Raw genomic sequence first — 19578 nt, 5'->3', positions numbered from 1 at the left:
CAGGCTAATATGTTTCAAGTACCTTTCCCCATGATATAATCCCTCTGTTGCAGTTATCACTGAGCCTTCATTTGTTTGTTTGTTTGTTTGTTTCAGATAGAAACAGAGGCAGTCCTCTCTCTGGTTAGGGGTGGGAAGGGCACCATCAGGTTCCCATGACAAGATGGCAAAGAGAGATTTAGGTTTTACCAAATGGGAGTGGTTTGCAAACCACTGCTACATGGAGATAATAAATTGTGTTCACCAATTACTAACTGTCCTAGAAACCATTATTTTCTCCCAATAAAATGCTTTGAAAAAACAAAAGAAATAGAGAAACTGAGGGAGAAAGGAAAACAGACCACAAAACCAGAGCTTTATCCATTGGGATGGCTCCTGGCCTCAAACCTGGGTCGTGAGCATGGAGAAGCAAATGTCTGATCCAGGTGAACTCTCTTCCTGGGCCTGTCCATCATTCTTTTGGAACCACTTCTGGAGTGATAATCTGAACTTTTCTCTTTTACGTATCTCACAATGAAATCTAAGAGGAGTTGTTATTATTATTATTATTATGACATTAAACAGAGTTTATTTGAATACCAGACAGCAGAAAGAGTGCAGAATGGATGATGTGAAAGTTGCCATTGAGTCCTGTCCGTCCCCCTCAAGTTCTAGGATCCTCGTTCCTGCATCAGTTCTGGAGAGTTTCCTTCAATTTCCATGTGAGGGAGAAACTGGGCCTATACAAGCATGTTGGGCCTTATAGTTGTTGGTTGATCCTGGTCTGGGCACATCTAGCTTCCTGGCCTGGCTTCCGTAAGGTTTTGAATATTGATGTTGACACTAGGCTTTAGTTCTCACTTTCTGAGAGCAAAGAAATAGTCTCTAAACACGTTACAGTACTAACTAGCTATTCAGCTGCCAGCAAATCAATTTTAATCACCTACATTTATTTTCTTAGTCTAAAGAATGTTACATTGTGACTAGGTAGCTAGTTTCTTGAGTTCTGTTTAGCTGTCATTTTTCATATAAGTTGCTGTTGGTTCTGTGAAGATAGATACACACATGTTCAATAATTATCTTATCATATTGCCCTTGCTATTTGTTTTGTCAATTTCATTTGATTTTGTTTGAATGATTATTCCTATTGTCAGAATTCTAAATGATTCACTATTTCAACCAAATACAAAAGACTTTGGGGTCCAGGCAGGGCATACCTGGTTGAGCACACATGTTACCATATGCAAGAAACCAGTGGGTTCAAGCTCCCAGCCCCCCCCCCCCGACCCCCGCAAGGCATACCCTTCACAAGCACTGGAGCAGATCTACAGGTGTTTATCTGTCTATCTCCCACTTTATCCCTCCTCCCCTCTCAATTTCTCTATCCCATGAAATAAAATCAAGGGGAAAAGAATGACTGTGAGAGTAAAGGATTCTTGGTACAGGCACAGAGCCCCGGTGATAAACCCTGGTGGCAAAAGAAGAAAGAGGAGGCTAAGTGGTGGTGCATTCAGTTAAGCTCATTTATTACCAACCAGGGTTCACGTCCTCCTCTCCCCTACTACAGGGGGGAAGCTGCAGGAGCAGTGAATGAGGTCTGCTGTGGTCTGTCTTTCTCTCTCCGTGTCTATTTCTCCCTTGCTTCCCAATTTCTATCAGTCCAGTCAATGAAAGTATCAATCAATCAGTCAATCAATCAATCAATCAATCAATGAGGGACGGAGAGAGGAAAGAATGGAGAAAGAGGTTAAAAATGAAAGAAAGGAGGAGGGAGGGAAGGGAGAAAGAAGGAAGGAGAGAATTTCACATGAGATAGACACCAAGAGACTAGAACGCCACTTGAGTTCATGCAGTGTCAGGTGACAAACCAGATGCTTCAAGCATGCAAGTCCTGTACTCATGGAGCTGAACTATTTCCCCACATGCCTATTGTCAGCATTTAAGAGAGGAAGACAGTTTTCTGTTAACATATGTGCCACAGCCCCCTATCCCTTGGCCAGCACATATTTCTGTGCCAGGACACATATGAACATCCATTGAACTCTTATTTGGGGGCAGACTAATGGCAGGCATTAAAAGTAGTGATGATGGGTGGCATGGTAACATAATGGTTATACAAACCAGCCCTCATGCCTGAAACTCCCAGGCCCCAGGTTCAATCCCCCACACCAGCGTTAAGCCAGAGCTGAGCAGTATTCTGGAAAAAGAGAAAAGAAAGTAGTGATGAGTGAATTATCTTTTCTGTCCTCAGGCAATCTCACAGTGTCATGATTTTTTTTTTTTTTTCTTGGTTGATGACAATCTAACTTCTCAGCCCTGGAAAATTTCCTGTATAATCAGGCAATTTCTGTACTGCTGTTGTTTATTTTTTTTGGAGTCTTAGTCTGAAATAAGCCAACTACTCCCTTAATCTTTTGTTTGGTGATGAGCAGAATCTAGTTTTCTCTTTGGATTAGGGAAATATATGTCAGTGATGTTGTAAAGAAGACATATGTGCCTTTGAGGGCATCAGCTATTTCAAAATGATAAGATGATTTTTTCCCATCAGTACCTAGATAGAGGATAGTCATAAATAAATAAAGCACAGATTGAGCCTGTCATACCACAAGAGACCTTGAGATAAAGGAGAACCCTCCAATGTCCTGTGAATAGTTGTTGGAATACTTTGAGAAAGACTATGGTTGCCTTATATTCTTGAAAAGATATGAACAGCAATTTTATGTGCTAGATTAGGGTGAAATTTCCCTTATTCGCTGTCAAAAACTCAGCATGGTTTTATACTTGAAGTTAGAAATCTGAAATTCCACCCTTACCTGTTTTTTATATACCTTTGCCTCTGAAAGACATTAGAGGAAAAGGTGTCATTTCAAAATGACCATTTCTTTCTCATCTCAACTCACTACTACCAGTGAGCTGGCTTCTTTTTTTTTTTTTTTTTTTTTTGACTTCACATTTATCAGTATATTTCAGTGTTTCTCCCTAGGCAAGTTATCTGTTGTTAAGAGGTAAAGGACTTATAAATTCACTTCATTTATGTTCAGAAGATGATTCAGGAGACATATTTATGCAGGCATAGCTCTTCATGATTTTCTCGCATAGGGAAAAAAAGATATTATAAAGGAATTTATAAGACAGCTAACTTTATTTACTTAAAATCTGATTTTATCTCTAGTTCCACATTAGTATCAGTCTTTGCATTCACATAAGTAAATTCGGAAGATCTGCTTAAGAGAATTCAAAGTTCTGTAGAAAAAAAATTGGTTTTAATTTCCAGTAATTTGATTATGAACATATTTTATAATACCTTTGCCACAACCTTATGTTAATATGCAATGTCATTAGGGCAGTGATTTTTAAAAACCCTTTGTGCAGTCTAATGTCGACATCAGGGGATGAAATGATTATCATAACCAGACTATTATTGTACTATTCTAATGTCTTCTCTCCGCTATACTGAGATATAAAATTAGAAACGAATGCTAATGGTTCTAATGATCAGCGTATAACACTGATAATGGAATGCCTACCTACACTGCATCTTTATTTTTATAGCTCATCTGCTTATCAGGCTGACATTATTACTCAGTGTTGCCTTTTCTTTTACTTTAACACACAGGGATGTGAGCTCATTTCAACCCTTGAACAGGACCATACTGATTTCACCAAGTGCCTTCAAGTGCTCCAGAAAAAGATAGAAGAAAAAGACTTACAGGTAGGCCAGACACCCTGTAAGTGGCTTAGAGTCTTATGAGCACAGATGAGAGAGACTGTCTTTAAAGTCCTTCCTGCAGTCAGTACTGCCTTATGTTCCTTTCACTATATACACAAATCCAGGAGCTACTGGATACTGGAGGCCCTGGGCTCAATCCTTTACACCACATTGGAGCACTCTGGACAACACCAAGAGAAATTCACAGATGGTGGAGTGGCTCCTATGTGTCTTTTCTCCAAGGACATACAATTAAAACAATAAAGAGGGCTGGGTGGTGGTACACCTGGTAGAGCGCATGCATCACAGTGCACAGTGTCCCGGGTTCAAGCTTCCGGTCCCTACCTGCAGGGCAGAATCTTCCTGAGCAATGAAGCAGTGCTGCAGATCTCTCTCTGTCCCTCCGCATATCACCCTATCATTCTCTCTCTCTCTATCCAAAATAAATAAAGCAAAAAATAATATATATATATATATGTATATATATATATATTTTCTTTTTTAAAAATGGGGGAAATGGAAGCGGCTGGGTGGTGGCACACCTGTTTAAGTGCACATGTGACCATGCTCAAGGACCCAGGTTCAAGAACCCACTCTCCACCTGTATGGGGAAAGCTTCATGAACAGTGAAGCAGTGCTGCAGGTGTCTCTGTATTTGTTTCTCTCTTTATCTCCTCTTGCCCCTCTTGATTTCTGTGTCTATTCAACACATAAATACATAATTTTTTTTTTAAATATTATTAAAAATGGATGTGGAAAGCTGCTCACCAGTGAATTAGTCTGTTCATTACCAGACACTGCAAATCATCATTATCATCATCATCATCATCATCATCATCATCATAAGCACTTTTGTGTAGAGTGTTGAAACAAGTTGTTTATGCAGAAGACTCTAATTCCTGAGCCTCTGAAGTTCCCAGGTTCTACTCCTGGAAAACCTATAAGCCAGGTCAGAGCAGTACTCTCATAAAACAAACAACTGTTGTGCAAGTTGTTGAGAATTTTAAAGGACTTTGATAAATATCTGACTACTTTTATTCTAGAACTCACACCTAAAATTGTATGCTAATTAACAAAAATTCTGAAGTTATCTTATTTGTCTATCCGTCCATCGATGACCTACCTATCTAACCTATTTATCTTAAATCATCTGCCCTCAACTTTCATTGTTGTGCAAAAGGATTCTGTGATATGCATGGGTTTTTGAGCTTTTTTTTTTTTGTATTCTTTTTTTTTAAATTTTTTATTTAAGAAAGGATTAATGAACAAAAACATAAGGTAGGAGGGGTACAACTCCACACAATTCCCACCACCCAATCTCCATAACCCACCCCCTCCCATGATAGCTTTCCCATTCTCTAGCCCTCTGGGAGCATGGTCATTGAGGGTTGCAGAAGGTAGAAGCCAAACAATTTGTTGAGCAATTATGGATCCCCAGCTTGGAATAGCGGAGAGGAAGTGTTAGGGAGGTACTCACTGCAAACTCTAATGTACTTCTGCTTTGAGGTATATATTTTGCAGTAGTTTATGGATACGTGTGAACGTAAGCTCTCTCTCACAGAAACTGGTGTATATCTAGGTTATGGGACTTTGTTAGAAAGTGAACTACCTGAGATGAAATTAGAGTGTACTCTAAAAGGAAAGGTCTCACCCGAGTAATGAAGCCGAAGGGTTGTCATTTTTTTCGTATTCTTTACCCAAAGCTGAGGTATGGATAATCCATCACCAGGATGCATTTGATAGGACTAAGTCTTCAATATACATTATTTTCGGATTCAGGGATACACACTTGAAACCTACCACCTCAAATACAGTAGGGAATGTTAAAAAGCTATTCATCTAAGCTTCTAGAAATGTATGCTGTATTGTGTTCAGTAGGACAAAGAAGTAAATCTGGATTAAAATCCCTAAGAATAGAAGGGCGGGTCTCCTTCTGGCTTTTCTTAGGATTATATGGCAATAAAACATGTTGCTTCAGTGTCTTATATTTTAAACACAAAGTTTATATTTGGAAAAAATATATAGAAATATTGCCACAAAGTGCAAAGTCTATATGTCTTATGCATTTAAACTCATAGTAACTAGTTTGTTAAGAATTCATTCCATTGACATTCTCATATACCAAGTAATTTCAAAGCAGCTTTTAATAAATAATTCGTGATTGAAATAATACCATGATTGAAAGCAAATACCTAAAATGTATTTCTACATACACTTACACAGTCAGTTATTAATGGCTAGAAATCAAATACTACATAGAGATTATAGGATTATTACATACACTTAATTCATTTTATCCCTTTAATTACCAGAAATAAATACTGAATTATGGGGAGTTGGGCGGTAGCGCAGTGGGTTAAGCGCAAGTGGAGCAAAGCACAAGGACTGGCGTAAGGATCCTGGTTCGAGACCCCGGCTCCCCACCTGCAGGGGAATCATTTCACAGACAGTGAAGGAGGTCTGCAGGTATCTATCTTTCTCTCTCCCTCTCTGTCTTCCCCTCCTCTCTCCATTTCTCTCTGTCCTGTCCAACAATGACAACATCAATAATAACAACAAGAAAACAATAAGGGCAATAAAAGGGAATAAATAAATAAAATATTTAAAAAATAATTACTAAATTATGATTTTTATATACTAGGATAGTTTCTCTGTATTTCTGAACTTAACTTTTCATTTATTGAATATTAGGGTAGAGGCCAAGGTTTTCCATTTAATTCTTTAAATGTTATTCCATTGAATTCCTTGTTTACATTTCTCAACTAGACACATGATACTTATGTGTCTGTAAATAGTATGAGATTAAGAATATTTACTTCTATCCACTAATTATCAGTTATTGATTTGTAAGGAACTGATACATTGCTATTCGCTGGAGAAGAACTTTTTGACACTGGACATAATTAATCAATATAATAAGAGTTGACTGAGAGGATTGGTCGGGGAACTGTGGCAGAACTCTGAGCAGTGTCTTCTCAGAATTCCAGTGTCTTCTTAGCAGACTGCTCTGAAGAGCTGATATCTTTGACACACTTCCAATCCCATGAAGACTAAAATGGGGTACAGCCACTGTATGTACAGCTGTGTACTCTGGAAAGAAGAAAATGCTCAAAATGCAGTGGCGATGTCTGCTAGTTACCACCTTGATCAAGCAACCATTACCAGTGCTAATCCATCCAGTAGCAGCACAGGTCCACCTAAAACTCATTAGTTCCACTTTTGTCCTTTTATCTTAATTAGGAACAGTGCACATTTAAGATTGCTCTACCAAATTCCTAATGGCATTTTAAAGGTCATGAATCAGAAGAAGCAACAGAGAAGCTGTCACAGATCAGAGAAGACAGAAATGTGGAAATGGCAAGCAGTGCAGCAGTCTGATATGTACCCTGAAAGAGAAAATAAGGAGGTGAATGTGGGAGATACCACTGGAGTCTGGGGCTTAGTGAAGGGTAGTACACTCATGTCAATCCTATCAACTGTGACATGGTTACTGAAGTAGTCATATTGGTGGAAACTGGATAATGAGAACTAATCCTCTTTTCACTCTCTTAGAACTCTTGAGGAAATCTACAGTTATTCCAGAATAAGCTAAGGTTACAAAGTCTGTCACTTATTCAAGTTATGTTTAGACTACAGAATGGTGCCATCTTTGGAAACATAGCTCACAGCAATATGAAATAAAGCAAGTACTTTTGAGCACTTGGACAAAATGAAATTTGTCTCTTTCCATTTGGACTTTCTTCCCTTTTAAAGTGTTGCCTCAAAACTTTCGAATCTGCTATGTATTTAGCCAACTAGTTTAAGTGAAAGCCCTGCCTCCATAATAAGCTTAGCGGAAACCTTAGTGGGGTTCCAACTATAGTGACAGTCACAACCATCTCCACATGCTCAGTTTCTCAAGAGATACATTTTATTTTATTTTTTTATTTCCTTTTTGTTGCCCTTGTTGTTTTTATGGTTGTTGTAGTTATTGTTGTTATTATTGGTGTCACTGTTGTTTTATAGAACAGAGAGAAATGGAAAGAGGAAGGGAAGACAGAGAGGGGGAGAGAAAGACAGCCACCTGCAGACCTGCTTCTCCACTTGTGAAGCGACTCCCCTGCTGGTGGGAAGATACATTTTCAAGTTTGACCAGACTGGATCAGAGATCTGGCACTGGATCTGATTCCATCAGGACAGAAACTGGGAAGAATCTGTTTTGATCTCCACTCTTCTGTTCCTTTCCCTCCTCACTTTACAACTACCTTGTTCACCTTCCTTATTTTTCTTCCTTTCTCTTCACCTGTCGCTATTTAGCCAGATGGACCTATTGCTCTCAGGGAAAGGTCACCACTTGATGAACTTTAACTTCTGAATCATGCTTCTAACCCTAAACCGGAGGCCAGTTTCCTCACTGATAACTGGGAGGGCAGAGGGATTACATTTTAGTAGCTAAACAAATCTCCTCTTCTTCCTCCTAGAGTCTCATTTTCATTCTCATTGAGTGGCATTTTTCCATTCACTGACCCGGAAAAAAAAACCCTCCTGTTGGATTATACCATCCCTTCAGTTTGTCACTTTTTCTGCCTGGCTATTTATTGAAGAAATACAAAGCAAAACTGATGGGGGGCAAGGGGAGGCCGGAGGACCCCCCCCCCCCACACACACACACAGTAGATGGAGTTCAGTAGCTTGAGCCTGGGTCCTTGCAGATGATAACGTGTGTGCCCCAACACCCCGGCCGTTTATCAGTTCCCTTCTGTAGCTGTTTGCTTTACCTTTGTGTTCACTGCAGCCTCACCGCTCACTACCTCACATTCAGACTTCTGTTGCCTTCACCAGCTTTCAGGCAGTCTTTAGTTTGTGCCTCTCCTAACTTTACTCCATTCTCTTATAACAAGAGATTTACACCCTGCTTTTTTGATGCACATCTTTTTAAATGTTTTGATTGAATTATTTTTTAAATCTTATTTATTTATTATTGCATACAGACAGAGAGAACTTGAGAGGAGGTAGGAAGAGAGACAGGGAGACACCTGCAGCTCTGCCTCACCACTTTTAAAGCTTTCCCCCTGGAGGTGGGGACCAGGGACTTGAACCTGGGTCCTCGAGCACTGGAACGTGTTTGCTTCGCCAGGTACGATACCAGCTGGCTCCTAATATGCAACTGTTTTGTACATAGTACAAACTCGTATTGTTTCTAGGTTGTTTGTTTAGTAAATACTTGTTCAATTAATAAATGTTCAGGGGGGCCGGGTGGTGGCACACCTGGTTGAGCGCCCATGTTATAGTGCGCAAGGACCAGAGTTCAAGCCCCCATTCCCCACCTGCAGGGGGAAAGCTTTGCAAGTGGTGAAGCAGTGTTACAGGTGTCTCTCTGTCTCCCCTCCTCTCTATCACCTCCTTCCCACTTGACTTCTGGCTGTCTTTATCCAATAAATAAATAAAGATAATTTAAAAAATAAAATAAAAAATTTTAAAAAATATTCAGTAACATCAGCACTCAACCCCTCAAAAACTTCTTGGCATCATTAGTGACATGGAGATTATTTGAAGACATTTCCATGGTAGCATTCATAGTGTTATGTTAGCTCTGCTGTGACATCTCTACATGCTTCCTCATGCATGTGGTCTACACACACTGTGAGACTGGATTTGCGTATTCTTAAAGTGCTGGTCCCCCGTGTAGTTAAATAATTAGTAGTTAAATAATTAGTAGTTAAATAATTAGTGGGTGAACAATTGTATAAGGTAGCTGCACCTGATGGTAAAAATAATCTATTTTAAGCTCTTTAAGCCTGATGTTTTTATCTTTAAAATGATCATAATCAGCTAGGGAGATAAAATAGTTGTCACCTGTTGCATGCACCAGGTCCTAAAAGTCCCATATGCACCCCCCCACCCCAGGCACTACCTTATTCCAGAAGTGAGCAGTGCGCCAGTGTAAGGAAGCTCATCTGGCAGGGTGCCTGCTTTCCAATGTGGAGGACTCGCATCTGAGCACCCAGTACACCAAATGAAAGTACGGTGGCACCCTGGGGAAGCTTCAGTATTATGGTTTCTAGCCCTTGTCTTTCTGCTTCTATCTATCTATCCATCTACCTACCTATCTATCTACTATCTATCTATCAACTATTATCTATCTATCTATCTACCTATCTGTCTATCTATCTACCTATCTGTCTATCATCTTATATCAGAATTAGTTGGAGGGTGGGCAGTAGTGCAGCGGATTAAGTACACATGGCACGAAACACAAGGACCAGCATAAAGATCCCTGTTCGAGCCCCCTGGTTCCCCACCTGCAGGGAGGTCGCCCCATAGGGGTGAAGCAGGTCTGCAGGGGTCTATCTTTCTCTCCCCCTCTCTGTCTTCCCCTCCTCTCTCCATATATCTCTGTCCTATCCAACAACAATGACAGCAATAACAACAATAATAACAACAACAACAATAAACAACAAAGGGGAAAAAATAGCCTCCAGGAGCAGTGGATTTGTAGTGCAGGCACCAAGCCTCATCAATAATCCTGGAGGCAAAAGAAAAAAAAAAGAAAAGAAATTATGCTGTGCCTGCTACTTGGGTCCTTAATAGCAGTGCAGCAGTATTTGTGGAAGTGATTCTAGCCAGATTAGTGTACACTTTTAGTTGCCTTGCAATATTTCATATCCCATTCTAGTCTGTGAAGATTGATAGTTTATATAAAATAATTACTTTTTAAAAGTATTTTCTAAACTTACTTCATAAAGTCTACCATGGAATGATTTATAAAAATACAATTTAGGGTCTGGGTGGTGGTGCACCTGGTGGAGTGCACATATTACAACGTACAAGGACACAAGTTCAAGCCCCCAGTCCATACCTGCAGGGGGAGTGCTTCACAAAGTGGTGAAGCAGTTTTGCAGGTATCTCTCTGCCTCTCCCCCTTTCTGTCTTCCCAGTCCTCTCATTTCTGGATATCTGTATCCAATAAATAAAGATAATTAAGAAATTAAAACATTTAAAAAACATGCACATTTTATATAATGCAGCAGTCTGACCTTGTAACACGTTTCAGAGAATACTTACCTTCCTAGAAGCTAAAGTCTGTAGGGAATTGCCTTGGACAACCCAAGTGGGCACTGTTGGTGTTCAGCTGAAGTGAAACAGGTACATGTGTCTCTGCTTCACCAATGCTAAGTCTGACATGTGTGTCTCATGCCCACTGAGGGATTTCTCATCAAAAGAAGTCAAGGCCCAGAAATCAGACTCCCTATCTTTGGACTTAGTGCCAAAGTCACATTCTCTCCCTTATGGAAAATACTGGGATTTTTCCTCCAGTTTAGTTAGTACATTCTCTATAGTCACTTATTCCAAGTTATGGTACTAGGGTTTGGTATCTTAGTCCCTGGACCTAAGATGTTCTCCAGTCTAATGGAGTAGTAGACAGTTGTACCAGGAACCACTGGATAATTCAGTCAATTCAATGCTGCCCCTCTCTCCCCACCCATGGTCATTTTAGTGGAGAAGTGCTTCATGGAAAATAGTTCAGTTGTTGACACATGGGTTCAGTTTCTCACCTTCCCATGATAGATGTCTGCCAAAAACTTTGACCTCTAACTTAAGCCCTTTCCCACCATCCTGTACCAGGACTCCAACACTCTCTCCCCCCCCCAGACTAACCCCCTTCTCTCCCAGCCCTTCCCTTTGGTGCAATACCCACCTCTAATTCAAGTCTCACCTGCTGTTTCCCTCAGAATAGATTCAACATTTTTCCAGGCTACTCAAGAACCCTTCTCCACCCCACTGTCTATGTTTTTATTTGAGAAAATTGAATAATAGTGTTATTTTCTCATAAAATTGTAAATCTTAGCAAGATCCTTAATGCTCTGTGTCCATCCATGACACCACTCTGTTCTCAGTCATCCTCTGCTCAGTCGTAGCACCACTCGTCACAGTCTCACAGCACACCTAGGGCATTTTCTTTTCCTCTTCCAGCTTCACTCACTAGAATGCATGAAGGGGGTGGGGTGGTGGTAGTGCAGTGGTTTAAGCACACGTGGTGCAAACGGCAAGGACCAGCATAAGGATCACTGTTCGAGCCCCCGGCTTCCCACCTGCAGGGGAGTCGCTTCACAGGCGATGAAGCAGGTCTGCAGGTGTCTATCTTTCTCTCCTCCTATCTGTCTCCCCTCCTCTCTCCATTTCTATCCTATCCAACAACAACGACATCAATGGCAACAATAACAATAACAACAATGGCAACAAAATGGAACAAAAATGACCTCTGGGAGTAGTGGATTCATAGTGTAGGCACCGAGCCTAAGCAGTAACCCTGGAGGTAAAAACAAAACAAACAAAAAACGGAAGGTTACTGTACATACTTGTTCTCTGGTATTCCTAGATTCCTGACCCAGAGTGGGCTTGCCATAAATATTTTTTGAATGAGTGAATATGTTTTCTCTTATGGAAAGACCTATATCATATCAAATTTCATTACCAAATGTTGGTAAATTTGACAGAGTAGTCTACTTGAATTTCAGTCACATTCCTTCCCCTGTCCCAGTATCTGTCACATCCCATTTGAAATGTGTAGGGGTTTTCTTGTTTTATTTTTTAGTTGGATAGCATCAGGATATCTTCTGTTACAGAGTCACATATATAACTTGGGTTTTTTTCTCTATTTGTTAGGGCCAAGGTAGTATATTGTATTTAAAAAAAAAAAATAAGGACTTCAGAGGGCTGCTTGGTACGGGTTTAAGACAGTCAAGGTTTATTATATGATGGGACAGTGTACAGAACAATATATTTTAGGTACAGCAAAAATAGGCATTTGTGAGCAGCTATAAGACTTGAGCAGGCCCATGAGTCCATAAATGAGTTACCAAAATTCAGCTCCACGTGTTCAGTTTCTCTGGCAAAAGGCAGCATGGTGGGGACCTGGGGAATGGAGCCAGCATGCAGAGGGCAGGAAAAGAGGGAGCTGGGAAAGAGAACCTGACTTTCGGCAGGCTCTCAGTTCACTGACTTGGTCAAAGGAAGTCTGTGGTTTGATGTCTGCTGGTGCTCACGTGGGTGGCCTCACAACCGAGGAAGCCACTGGCTTTCTCATCACCGATTCTAGTGATCGTGTGACTCGGAAAGAAATGCCAGGAGAAATTCAGGTATGAACTTCCAATTTATTCGGGGAAAGACAAAGCTTATATAGCAAAGTGGAACACAGAACATTTTTCACATATGTCAGTAATCATAGGTTCTCAGGTCAGAACCCCTATGGTGGGGAGGGTTAAGGAATGACGAGAATTGATGAGATACCAAACAGTCAAGGTTTCCGTGAAGCAAGAGTTGTTAATTATCTAAAGGTATTAAGAAAAACATGGTGGTTAAACCAGCAGGGTGAGATAAAACAAAGAAGGGCAGAGTTTGATGTAAATCATGGTGATCAAAGAATCTGGGAAGTGAGGTGTGGGGGTCTCACTGTTACGTTACTGGCAAGGAAGTGATGGAATGTATACTTAGTATGTGATCAAGAGATGGTGAACTTATAGTGAACTTTAAGTGAACTTTCAAGCAGGCAATCGTTTGGTTTGCAGCAAGGGAATGAGTTAAGTGTGAAAAGTTGCAGGCCTCTGTGAAGCCTGGGAGACTGACAAGGGGAAACTGAGTCAGAAAAGCATTTCCTTCCAAGCTCTATCCTTGAGAGACTGACAGGTGGGGTGTCTTTTCAGACCTCCATCTCCAGGATGGGGGAGTTCCCCTATGCTCTAACATGCTTTCTCATAATCCCACAGATGTCAGCAGTTTGCTAATCACGTCCCAGAATCTGTGCTGTGTCCCAGCAGTAGGACATGCCTGTTGATTGAGTTTAAAATGACGCTGTTCAGGGGCCCAGCAATTACTTGCCAATGCACATGGCCTGCGTTGAAACTCTGCTACACATGACACCAAGGGAAACTTCAGTGCTATGGTTTCTCACCTTCTATTTCTATCTGAAATCAAAATAATGACAACATTGGCTTGGGAACAGTGAAAGTGTGTGTGTGTGTGTGTGTGTGTGTGTGTGTGTGTGTGTTTTCCTGGCACTGTAAAAAAAAAGTACTATTTATATTATGCTTAAAAAAAACTTATTGATATTTTATAGCCTCTGGGACCTGTTTCTTTTATCAACTTCTAAGCCACATTCTGAAATTCAGAGATAAAATTTTTTTTTAAAATGTCTCATAATCCATGGTGAACTTGGTATGATGAATAAATCTTGCTGGCTACTTTGAAGTAACATTGAAATCAGTGCCTTACAATTCCACTATCAGCTCCATAGTTGAGGCCTTGTTAGACATTTCTGATAAGCCTTCTGCCTTCTTGTCTGTGCTTCTCTGCCTCAAAGGAATGTTTTAAGCTTAAATGATTGCTTTCTTTATGAAACTCTAGAAAGGAACGCACATACAAACATAGGCACATGCATACACGTTCAGCTACCCTTTGGTATGTCTCCACAAACCACCGTTTGCATTTTCACTCATGATCAACATAGTTCTCTTTGTTGAGTGCCAAAGGAACTCCTAAAATGCTCACATTCTGGAATAAATGCTGCGTAAGATAAGTATCAGACAGGGTGGCTCAGAGAAGGGGAAAAAAAAATCCTGGGCACCTGGTGAAGCAGCAGACTGTTTTCCTAGATCATTTCAGAGGAGCCTTCAAAAGAGAAATTCACATCTCTGTTTTCCTTTTTTCTTAGAGACCAGTAATCTTTTTATAGTGCTGTGCAACAAGAGAAAATAGATGCACTCAGGGCTTTGAAGTGACTTGGAAACTTTGCTACAGATATAAAAAGCTCACTGCCAGCAAGGCTCTGGCAGCCCAATCCATCCCCACCAGAGAAGTTTGCTTTTATAGGCTTGGGGACAGGGGTTAAGTTTATCTGCTTCTGAGGATTCGCAGCTGGACGACTCACTTGCCAGATAAAATTTCATATTAATGCAGAGAAATATAGATAAAGGTGCCACGGGGCTCCTTGGCAGATGACACACTGACCTTAGGTGGGGGGATCAAATGTCTTATTTTGAATCACTGCACCATGAAGATGCAGACATTGCAGTTGGAGGAGGAAGTCCTCTCTCAAGGACCAGTGGAAAGATCATGCACATGTGATTGGATATCTGAATGTTTCTCGGCCTATTACAGACTTTTGCCTCATTCTGTGCATCCTCTGTGAGATCTACTATATCTGGCATTAGCTCTGTCCCTAGTCATGAAGGCCCACGATGACAATAATGTCTGCATTTTCAAAATGAGACTTGCTTATAGCTTGACTCATGTCTGAAGAACTGAAATAATGTCACTGTGTGTCATGGGAATGTACAGAGTGGATCCATATAACTGCAGGGAGAGCAGGTGAAGAACACATGGCACAAACTGCACACACTGGTGTGAGGACCCTGGTTCAAGCTCTGGCTCCCCAACTGCAGGGGGTCATTTCACAAGTGCTGAAGCAGGTCTGTAGGTGTCTATATTTTTCTCCCCCATCTCTCTTACCCTCCTCTCTCCATTTCTCTCTGTCCTGTCCAACAACAATGACAGCAATAATAACAATACACAACAAAGGCAACAAAAAGGTACAAATAGCCTCCAGGAGCAGTGGATTCATGGTGCAGGCACCAAGCCCCAGAAATAACCCTGGAGACAAGGGGAAAAAAAGTAAACAGAAGGAGAAGATTATCTGTTTAAATGAGTTGCTGGGAGTGATGAGAGGAGTAGGTTCTGAGTATAGCCTGGTCCCTCCCTACAGGGGAAGTTTCACAAGTAACAAAGCAGTGCTGCAAGCCTCTCTCTCTCTTTCTCTCTTTCTATCTTCCCCTTCCCTCTCAATTTCTCTCTATATATCCTATAAATAAATATATATATTAAAAGTCACTCTAGCCTTATGAAGCGAGAAGAAAACAAACTGAATCAGCTAGACAACAAATAACTTTGTATAAGGACTATAGCTAGTTTAGCTAGCTTCCTTTTCAGTTTTTTCCTCCTCCTCCTCCTCCTCCTCCTCCTCCTCCACCTCCTCCTCCTTTTTTCATCATAACATCTGCTCAGCTCTGGCTTCTTTTTAATTTTTTTTCATTCATTAAAAAAAGGAGGCATTAACAAAAACATAGAATAAGAGGGGTACAACTCCACACAGTTCCCACCACCAGAACTCCATATCCCCTCCCCTCCCCTGGTAGCTTTCCTATTTATCCCTCTGGGAGCATGGACCCAGGGTCATTGGGGGATGCAGAAGGTAGAAGGTCTGGCTTCTGTAATTGCTTCCCCACTGAACATGAGCATTGACTGGTCAATTCATACTCCCAGTCTGCCTCTCTCTTTCCCTAGTAGGGTGGGGCTCTGGGGTAGTGGAGCTCCAGGACACATTGGCGAGCTCATCTGTCCAGGGAAGTCTGGTGGGCATCATGTTGGCATCTGGAACCTGGTGGCTGAAAAGAGAGTTAACGTATAAAGCCAAACAAATTGTAGGACAATCATGGACCTAAAGACTGGAATAGTGCAGATGAAGTGTTGAGAGATACTCAGTGCAGACTATTGTGTACTTTTGCTTTCAGATATATATATTTTGCCCTAGCTTATGGATACGTGTGAACATACTCCATTCCAGGCAGTTCACTTCCTAACAAAGTCTCAGCTCTGGCTTCTAATGGAGCCAGGGATTGAATCTGAGGCCTCTTTCAATTAAGCCCTGTGTACAACTTCTGTGCTATCTCCCCAGCCCCTTTAGTTAGTCTCTAGCTCCTCTAACCTAGTTTTCTCCAGAAGCTTCTAAAGCTTGACACTTGTATCCTGGGGCCAGAGTCTATAGGTGCTTGTTCCTGGGTGGCTCTGACTGTCTTAGAAACAAAGAGGGAGAACTAGTTCCTGGAGAAGTGGCAAGTTGGGAAGAGTAAGATGTGCATAGATACCAGAAAATATCTTTTAGTATTGCATTGAATCCAATGAGGTCAAAGAAGCTGGTGGAATGCTCTTAGATTCCGTTCTCTATAGAGAAATAAGCAGCAGAGAACCCTAGCTAGTTGCTGGGGCCCTGAGGTTAGAGACATCCCAGGGTGGAGAGAAAGTAGCCACAGTCACCTTAGAGCTGATCAGAAAAGGTCAGGCAGGAACACACTCATGTGAGATCCCTAGCTAGGACAGTGTGTGCCCCATCCATCCCAAACATCAAGGAGGATTTATTTGTAAAACTTGTGCACTACATGCCATTGTTCAGACAAAACAACAAGAGGTTATACATTAAAAAGACAAAGATCAGAATACTTTTTTTTTTTTTTAAGGGAGAGAACATCAGGGTATGGGTATAGCTTGAAACTATTATTCAAATGTCACAATGTACATTCTTTTGATGTCTTAAAACACTGAGTTGATTCCAGTTCTCCCATGCACAGTCTTCAGACCCTCAGGGCAGCAACCAGACATCAGATTTATGGACAGTCTCTGTGGCAATCCAACACTCTACTGCCTGTGGGCAGAAGTCTCGAATATCTAGTCTTCACCTTAGAGCAGGATCTTGTGGTAAGGGGAAATACAAACTTCATGTATTATTAGCCAAAAGAATGTACCTTGTAGACAAACAACATAGTTTGTAAACATAGGTGCAAAGGTAGCAATCAGTATTATTTCTAATACAAGTATCAGGAAGTCTGGGGTCAGAAAACTTTTTCACGACTTCTCTCTTCCAGGCAGACATTGACTCTCTGCCTTCACATACTGGTCCATGGCAGTAAGTCTCAAACCAGGAAGGTGGAAAGAGCTTCTTTCTAACATCATTCTGAACTTGATACTCTCAACACATATGTGAATGTTTGCATGCTCATTACAAATAACTTGATTGAGAGATTTTTGAAAAGTATTAGAAAGTAGGAATATTTAAATTCAGTTCCCACTGACTGTATCTCCATTCCTCATCTGTTTGTACTAAGGATTTTAGATACCTCTAAAATGGACCCTAAAGATTGTGATTTTTTAAAACACTGTGTAAATAAAGTTGTTAGGGGCCGGACTGTAGCACAATGGGTTAAGTGCACATGGCAAAGTGTAAACACCAGCTTAAGGATCCCAGTTCGAGCCCCAGGATCCTCACCTGCAAGGGGTCGTCGCTTCACAGCAGTGAAGCAGGTCTGCAGGTGTCTGTCTTTCTCTCCCGTCCCTCTAGTCTCCTCTTCTCTTGATTTCTCTTGGCCATATCCAACAACAACAGCAGTAACAGCAAAAATAACAACAGCAAAGAAATGGGGAAAAAAAAAAAAAGGCTTCCGGGAGCAGTGGATTCCTAGTGCAGGCACCAAGCCCCAGCAATAACCCTGGAAGCAAAACAAAAAAATAAATAAATAAGTGATTATTGAGTAAATATTTGATCCCCTACTTCCCTCAGTTTACTATGATGTTCATGCATATGGAATATATTTTGCAAGGTAGCAAATAGGATAGTTTATAACTTCAGGCAAACCGGAGGACAACGAGGTTGTCAGCTATTTTTGTATACAGGTTTTAGCTGAAGCAGACTTACTGCATGGAAAGAAATAATCTTTAAGTAATTAATATCCTTTCTGTAACAGTTTTAACATTCTCAGTTGGCGTTATAAAATGGTCCAATGCATAGCCAGAGTGTTAATGACCAAGTGCAAAATTTGCAAGCAAAATGTTCTTTATTCTCCCCGAAGGTGTAAAGGGGATAATTAACATAAACTATTTATATTACACCAGATTGCAAAACCTAAGGATTACATTACAGTAAGTCAGATAGCCATAAACTGGTCAATTAAAAAAAAATGCCACTAAACTTCAAGAAAATATAACATCCAGAGTACCACAAACAGTTGAGTCTAATCCATTCAGACATGAAACCAAGGGTTTCATTTATCATTTTGGACAAGAATATGCAGCTAAGACTTATTTTAAGACTGAAGCAAAAGCAAGAAATATTGGTAGATTAAAAAGAATCACAATGATGTAAGATAGGATAATTGCTATTAAAAATGATCACAAGTACTGAAATACTAATCTTTGGGGAACAAAACTGCTCTTGCTAATAGCATTTAGTCTGAAAATAGCCAGGCGATTTCCTGATTCTTCTTAGGATCAGATCAGAATGAAGATGCATATTCTATTTCTTTTTTTTATTATTATTTTAAAATTATATTTAATGTAATTTTTATATTTATTTATTCCCTATTTGTTGCCCTTGTTTTTTTTTTTTTTATTGTTGTGGTTGTTGTTGTTATTGATGTCGTTGTTATTGGATAGGACAGAGGGAAATGGAGAGAGGAGGGGAAGACAGAGAGGGGGAGAGAAAGATAGACACCTGCAGACCTGCTTCACCACCTGTGAAGCGACTCCCCTGCAGGTGGGGAGCCGGGGGCTTGAACCAGGATCCTGATGCCACTACTTGTGCTTTGCGCCACCTGCACTTAACCCGCTGTGCTACCACCCGACTCCCGCATATTCTGTTTCTTGATGCTTCACAATAAGGCTCCACAGAAAGAGCAGAATGACTAGTCGTCGTCTTCTATCTTTTCTTTCTTCCTTTCTTTTTTTTTTTTTTTTGTCAAAAAATTAACTCCACTAGGACATCAGATATACTAGTGAATTTGTAGTCAGAGGGAAAAATATGTAGTTTATTATTTTGTCTTGAGTAGGATTGTTAAGGAAGCAGATTTGAATTTTTTTTTTCATTCACCTACCAAGTAATAATTTAGCTTCTTTGGACAGTATTTGAAAAATGAATTGCAACATCCTTTCAGCCTCTAGCTTCCTAGTATCTAATCATTTCTGGAAATATTACATATGTTCCAAATCATACCTTGACTTTTCATCTCATACAAAAATCCTGCAGTATTGAAAATAACTCTGTTAGGTCCTGTGGGTGTCTTAAACTACAAAATGTCTTTTCATTTCTT

At 40.5% G+C, this 19578-nt stretch overlaps 1 protein-coding gene across 5 annotated transcripts in view; it reads left to right on the top strand.

Moving 5' to 3' along the window:
- The window catches only part of TPK1 (thiamin pyrophosphokinase 1), a 453436-nt gene that overhangs the window by 238739 nt on the left and 195119 nt on the right, over window positions 1-19578 (top strand). For 4 of the 5 annotated variants that reach the window (XM_016187821.2, XM_060196763.1, XM_060196762.1 and 1 more), the window contains exon 6: window positions 3596-3691. The exons of the other annotated variant lie outside the window; for it this stretch is intronic. In XM_016187821.2, the coding sequence (XP_016043307.1) occupies window positions 3596-3691 (96 nt within the window). The remainder of the gene's footprint in view (window positions 1-3595; window positions 3692-19578) is intronic. 5 annotated transcript variants of the gene reach the window in all.

Source organism: Erinaceus europaeus, chromosome 8 (assembly GCF_950295315.1).
Source record: "Erinaceus europaeus chromosome 8, mEriEur2.1, whole genome shotgun sequence".
In the NCBI taxonomy this organism is placed as follows: domain Eukaryota; kingdom Metazoa; phylum Chordata; class Mammalia; order Eulipotyphla; family Erinaceidae; genus Erinaceus; species Erinaceus europaeus.
This window is presented reverse-complemented; position numbering and strand designations above follow the sequence as displayed.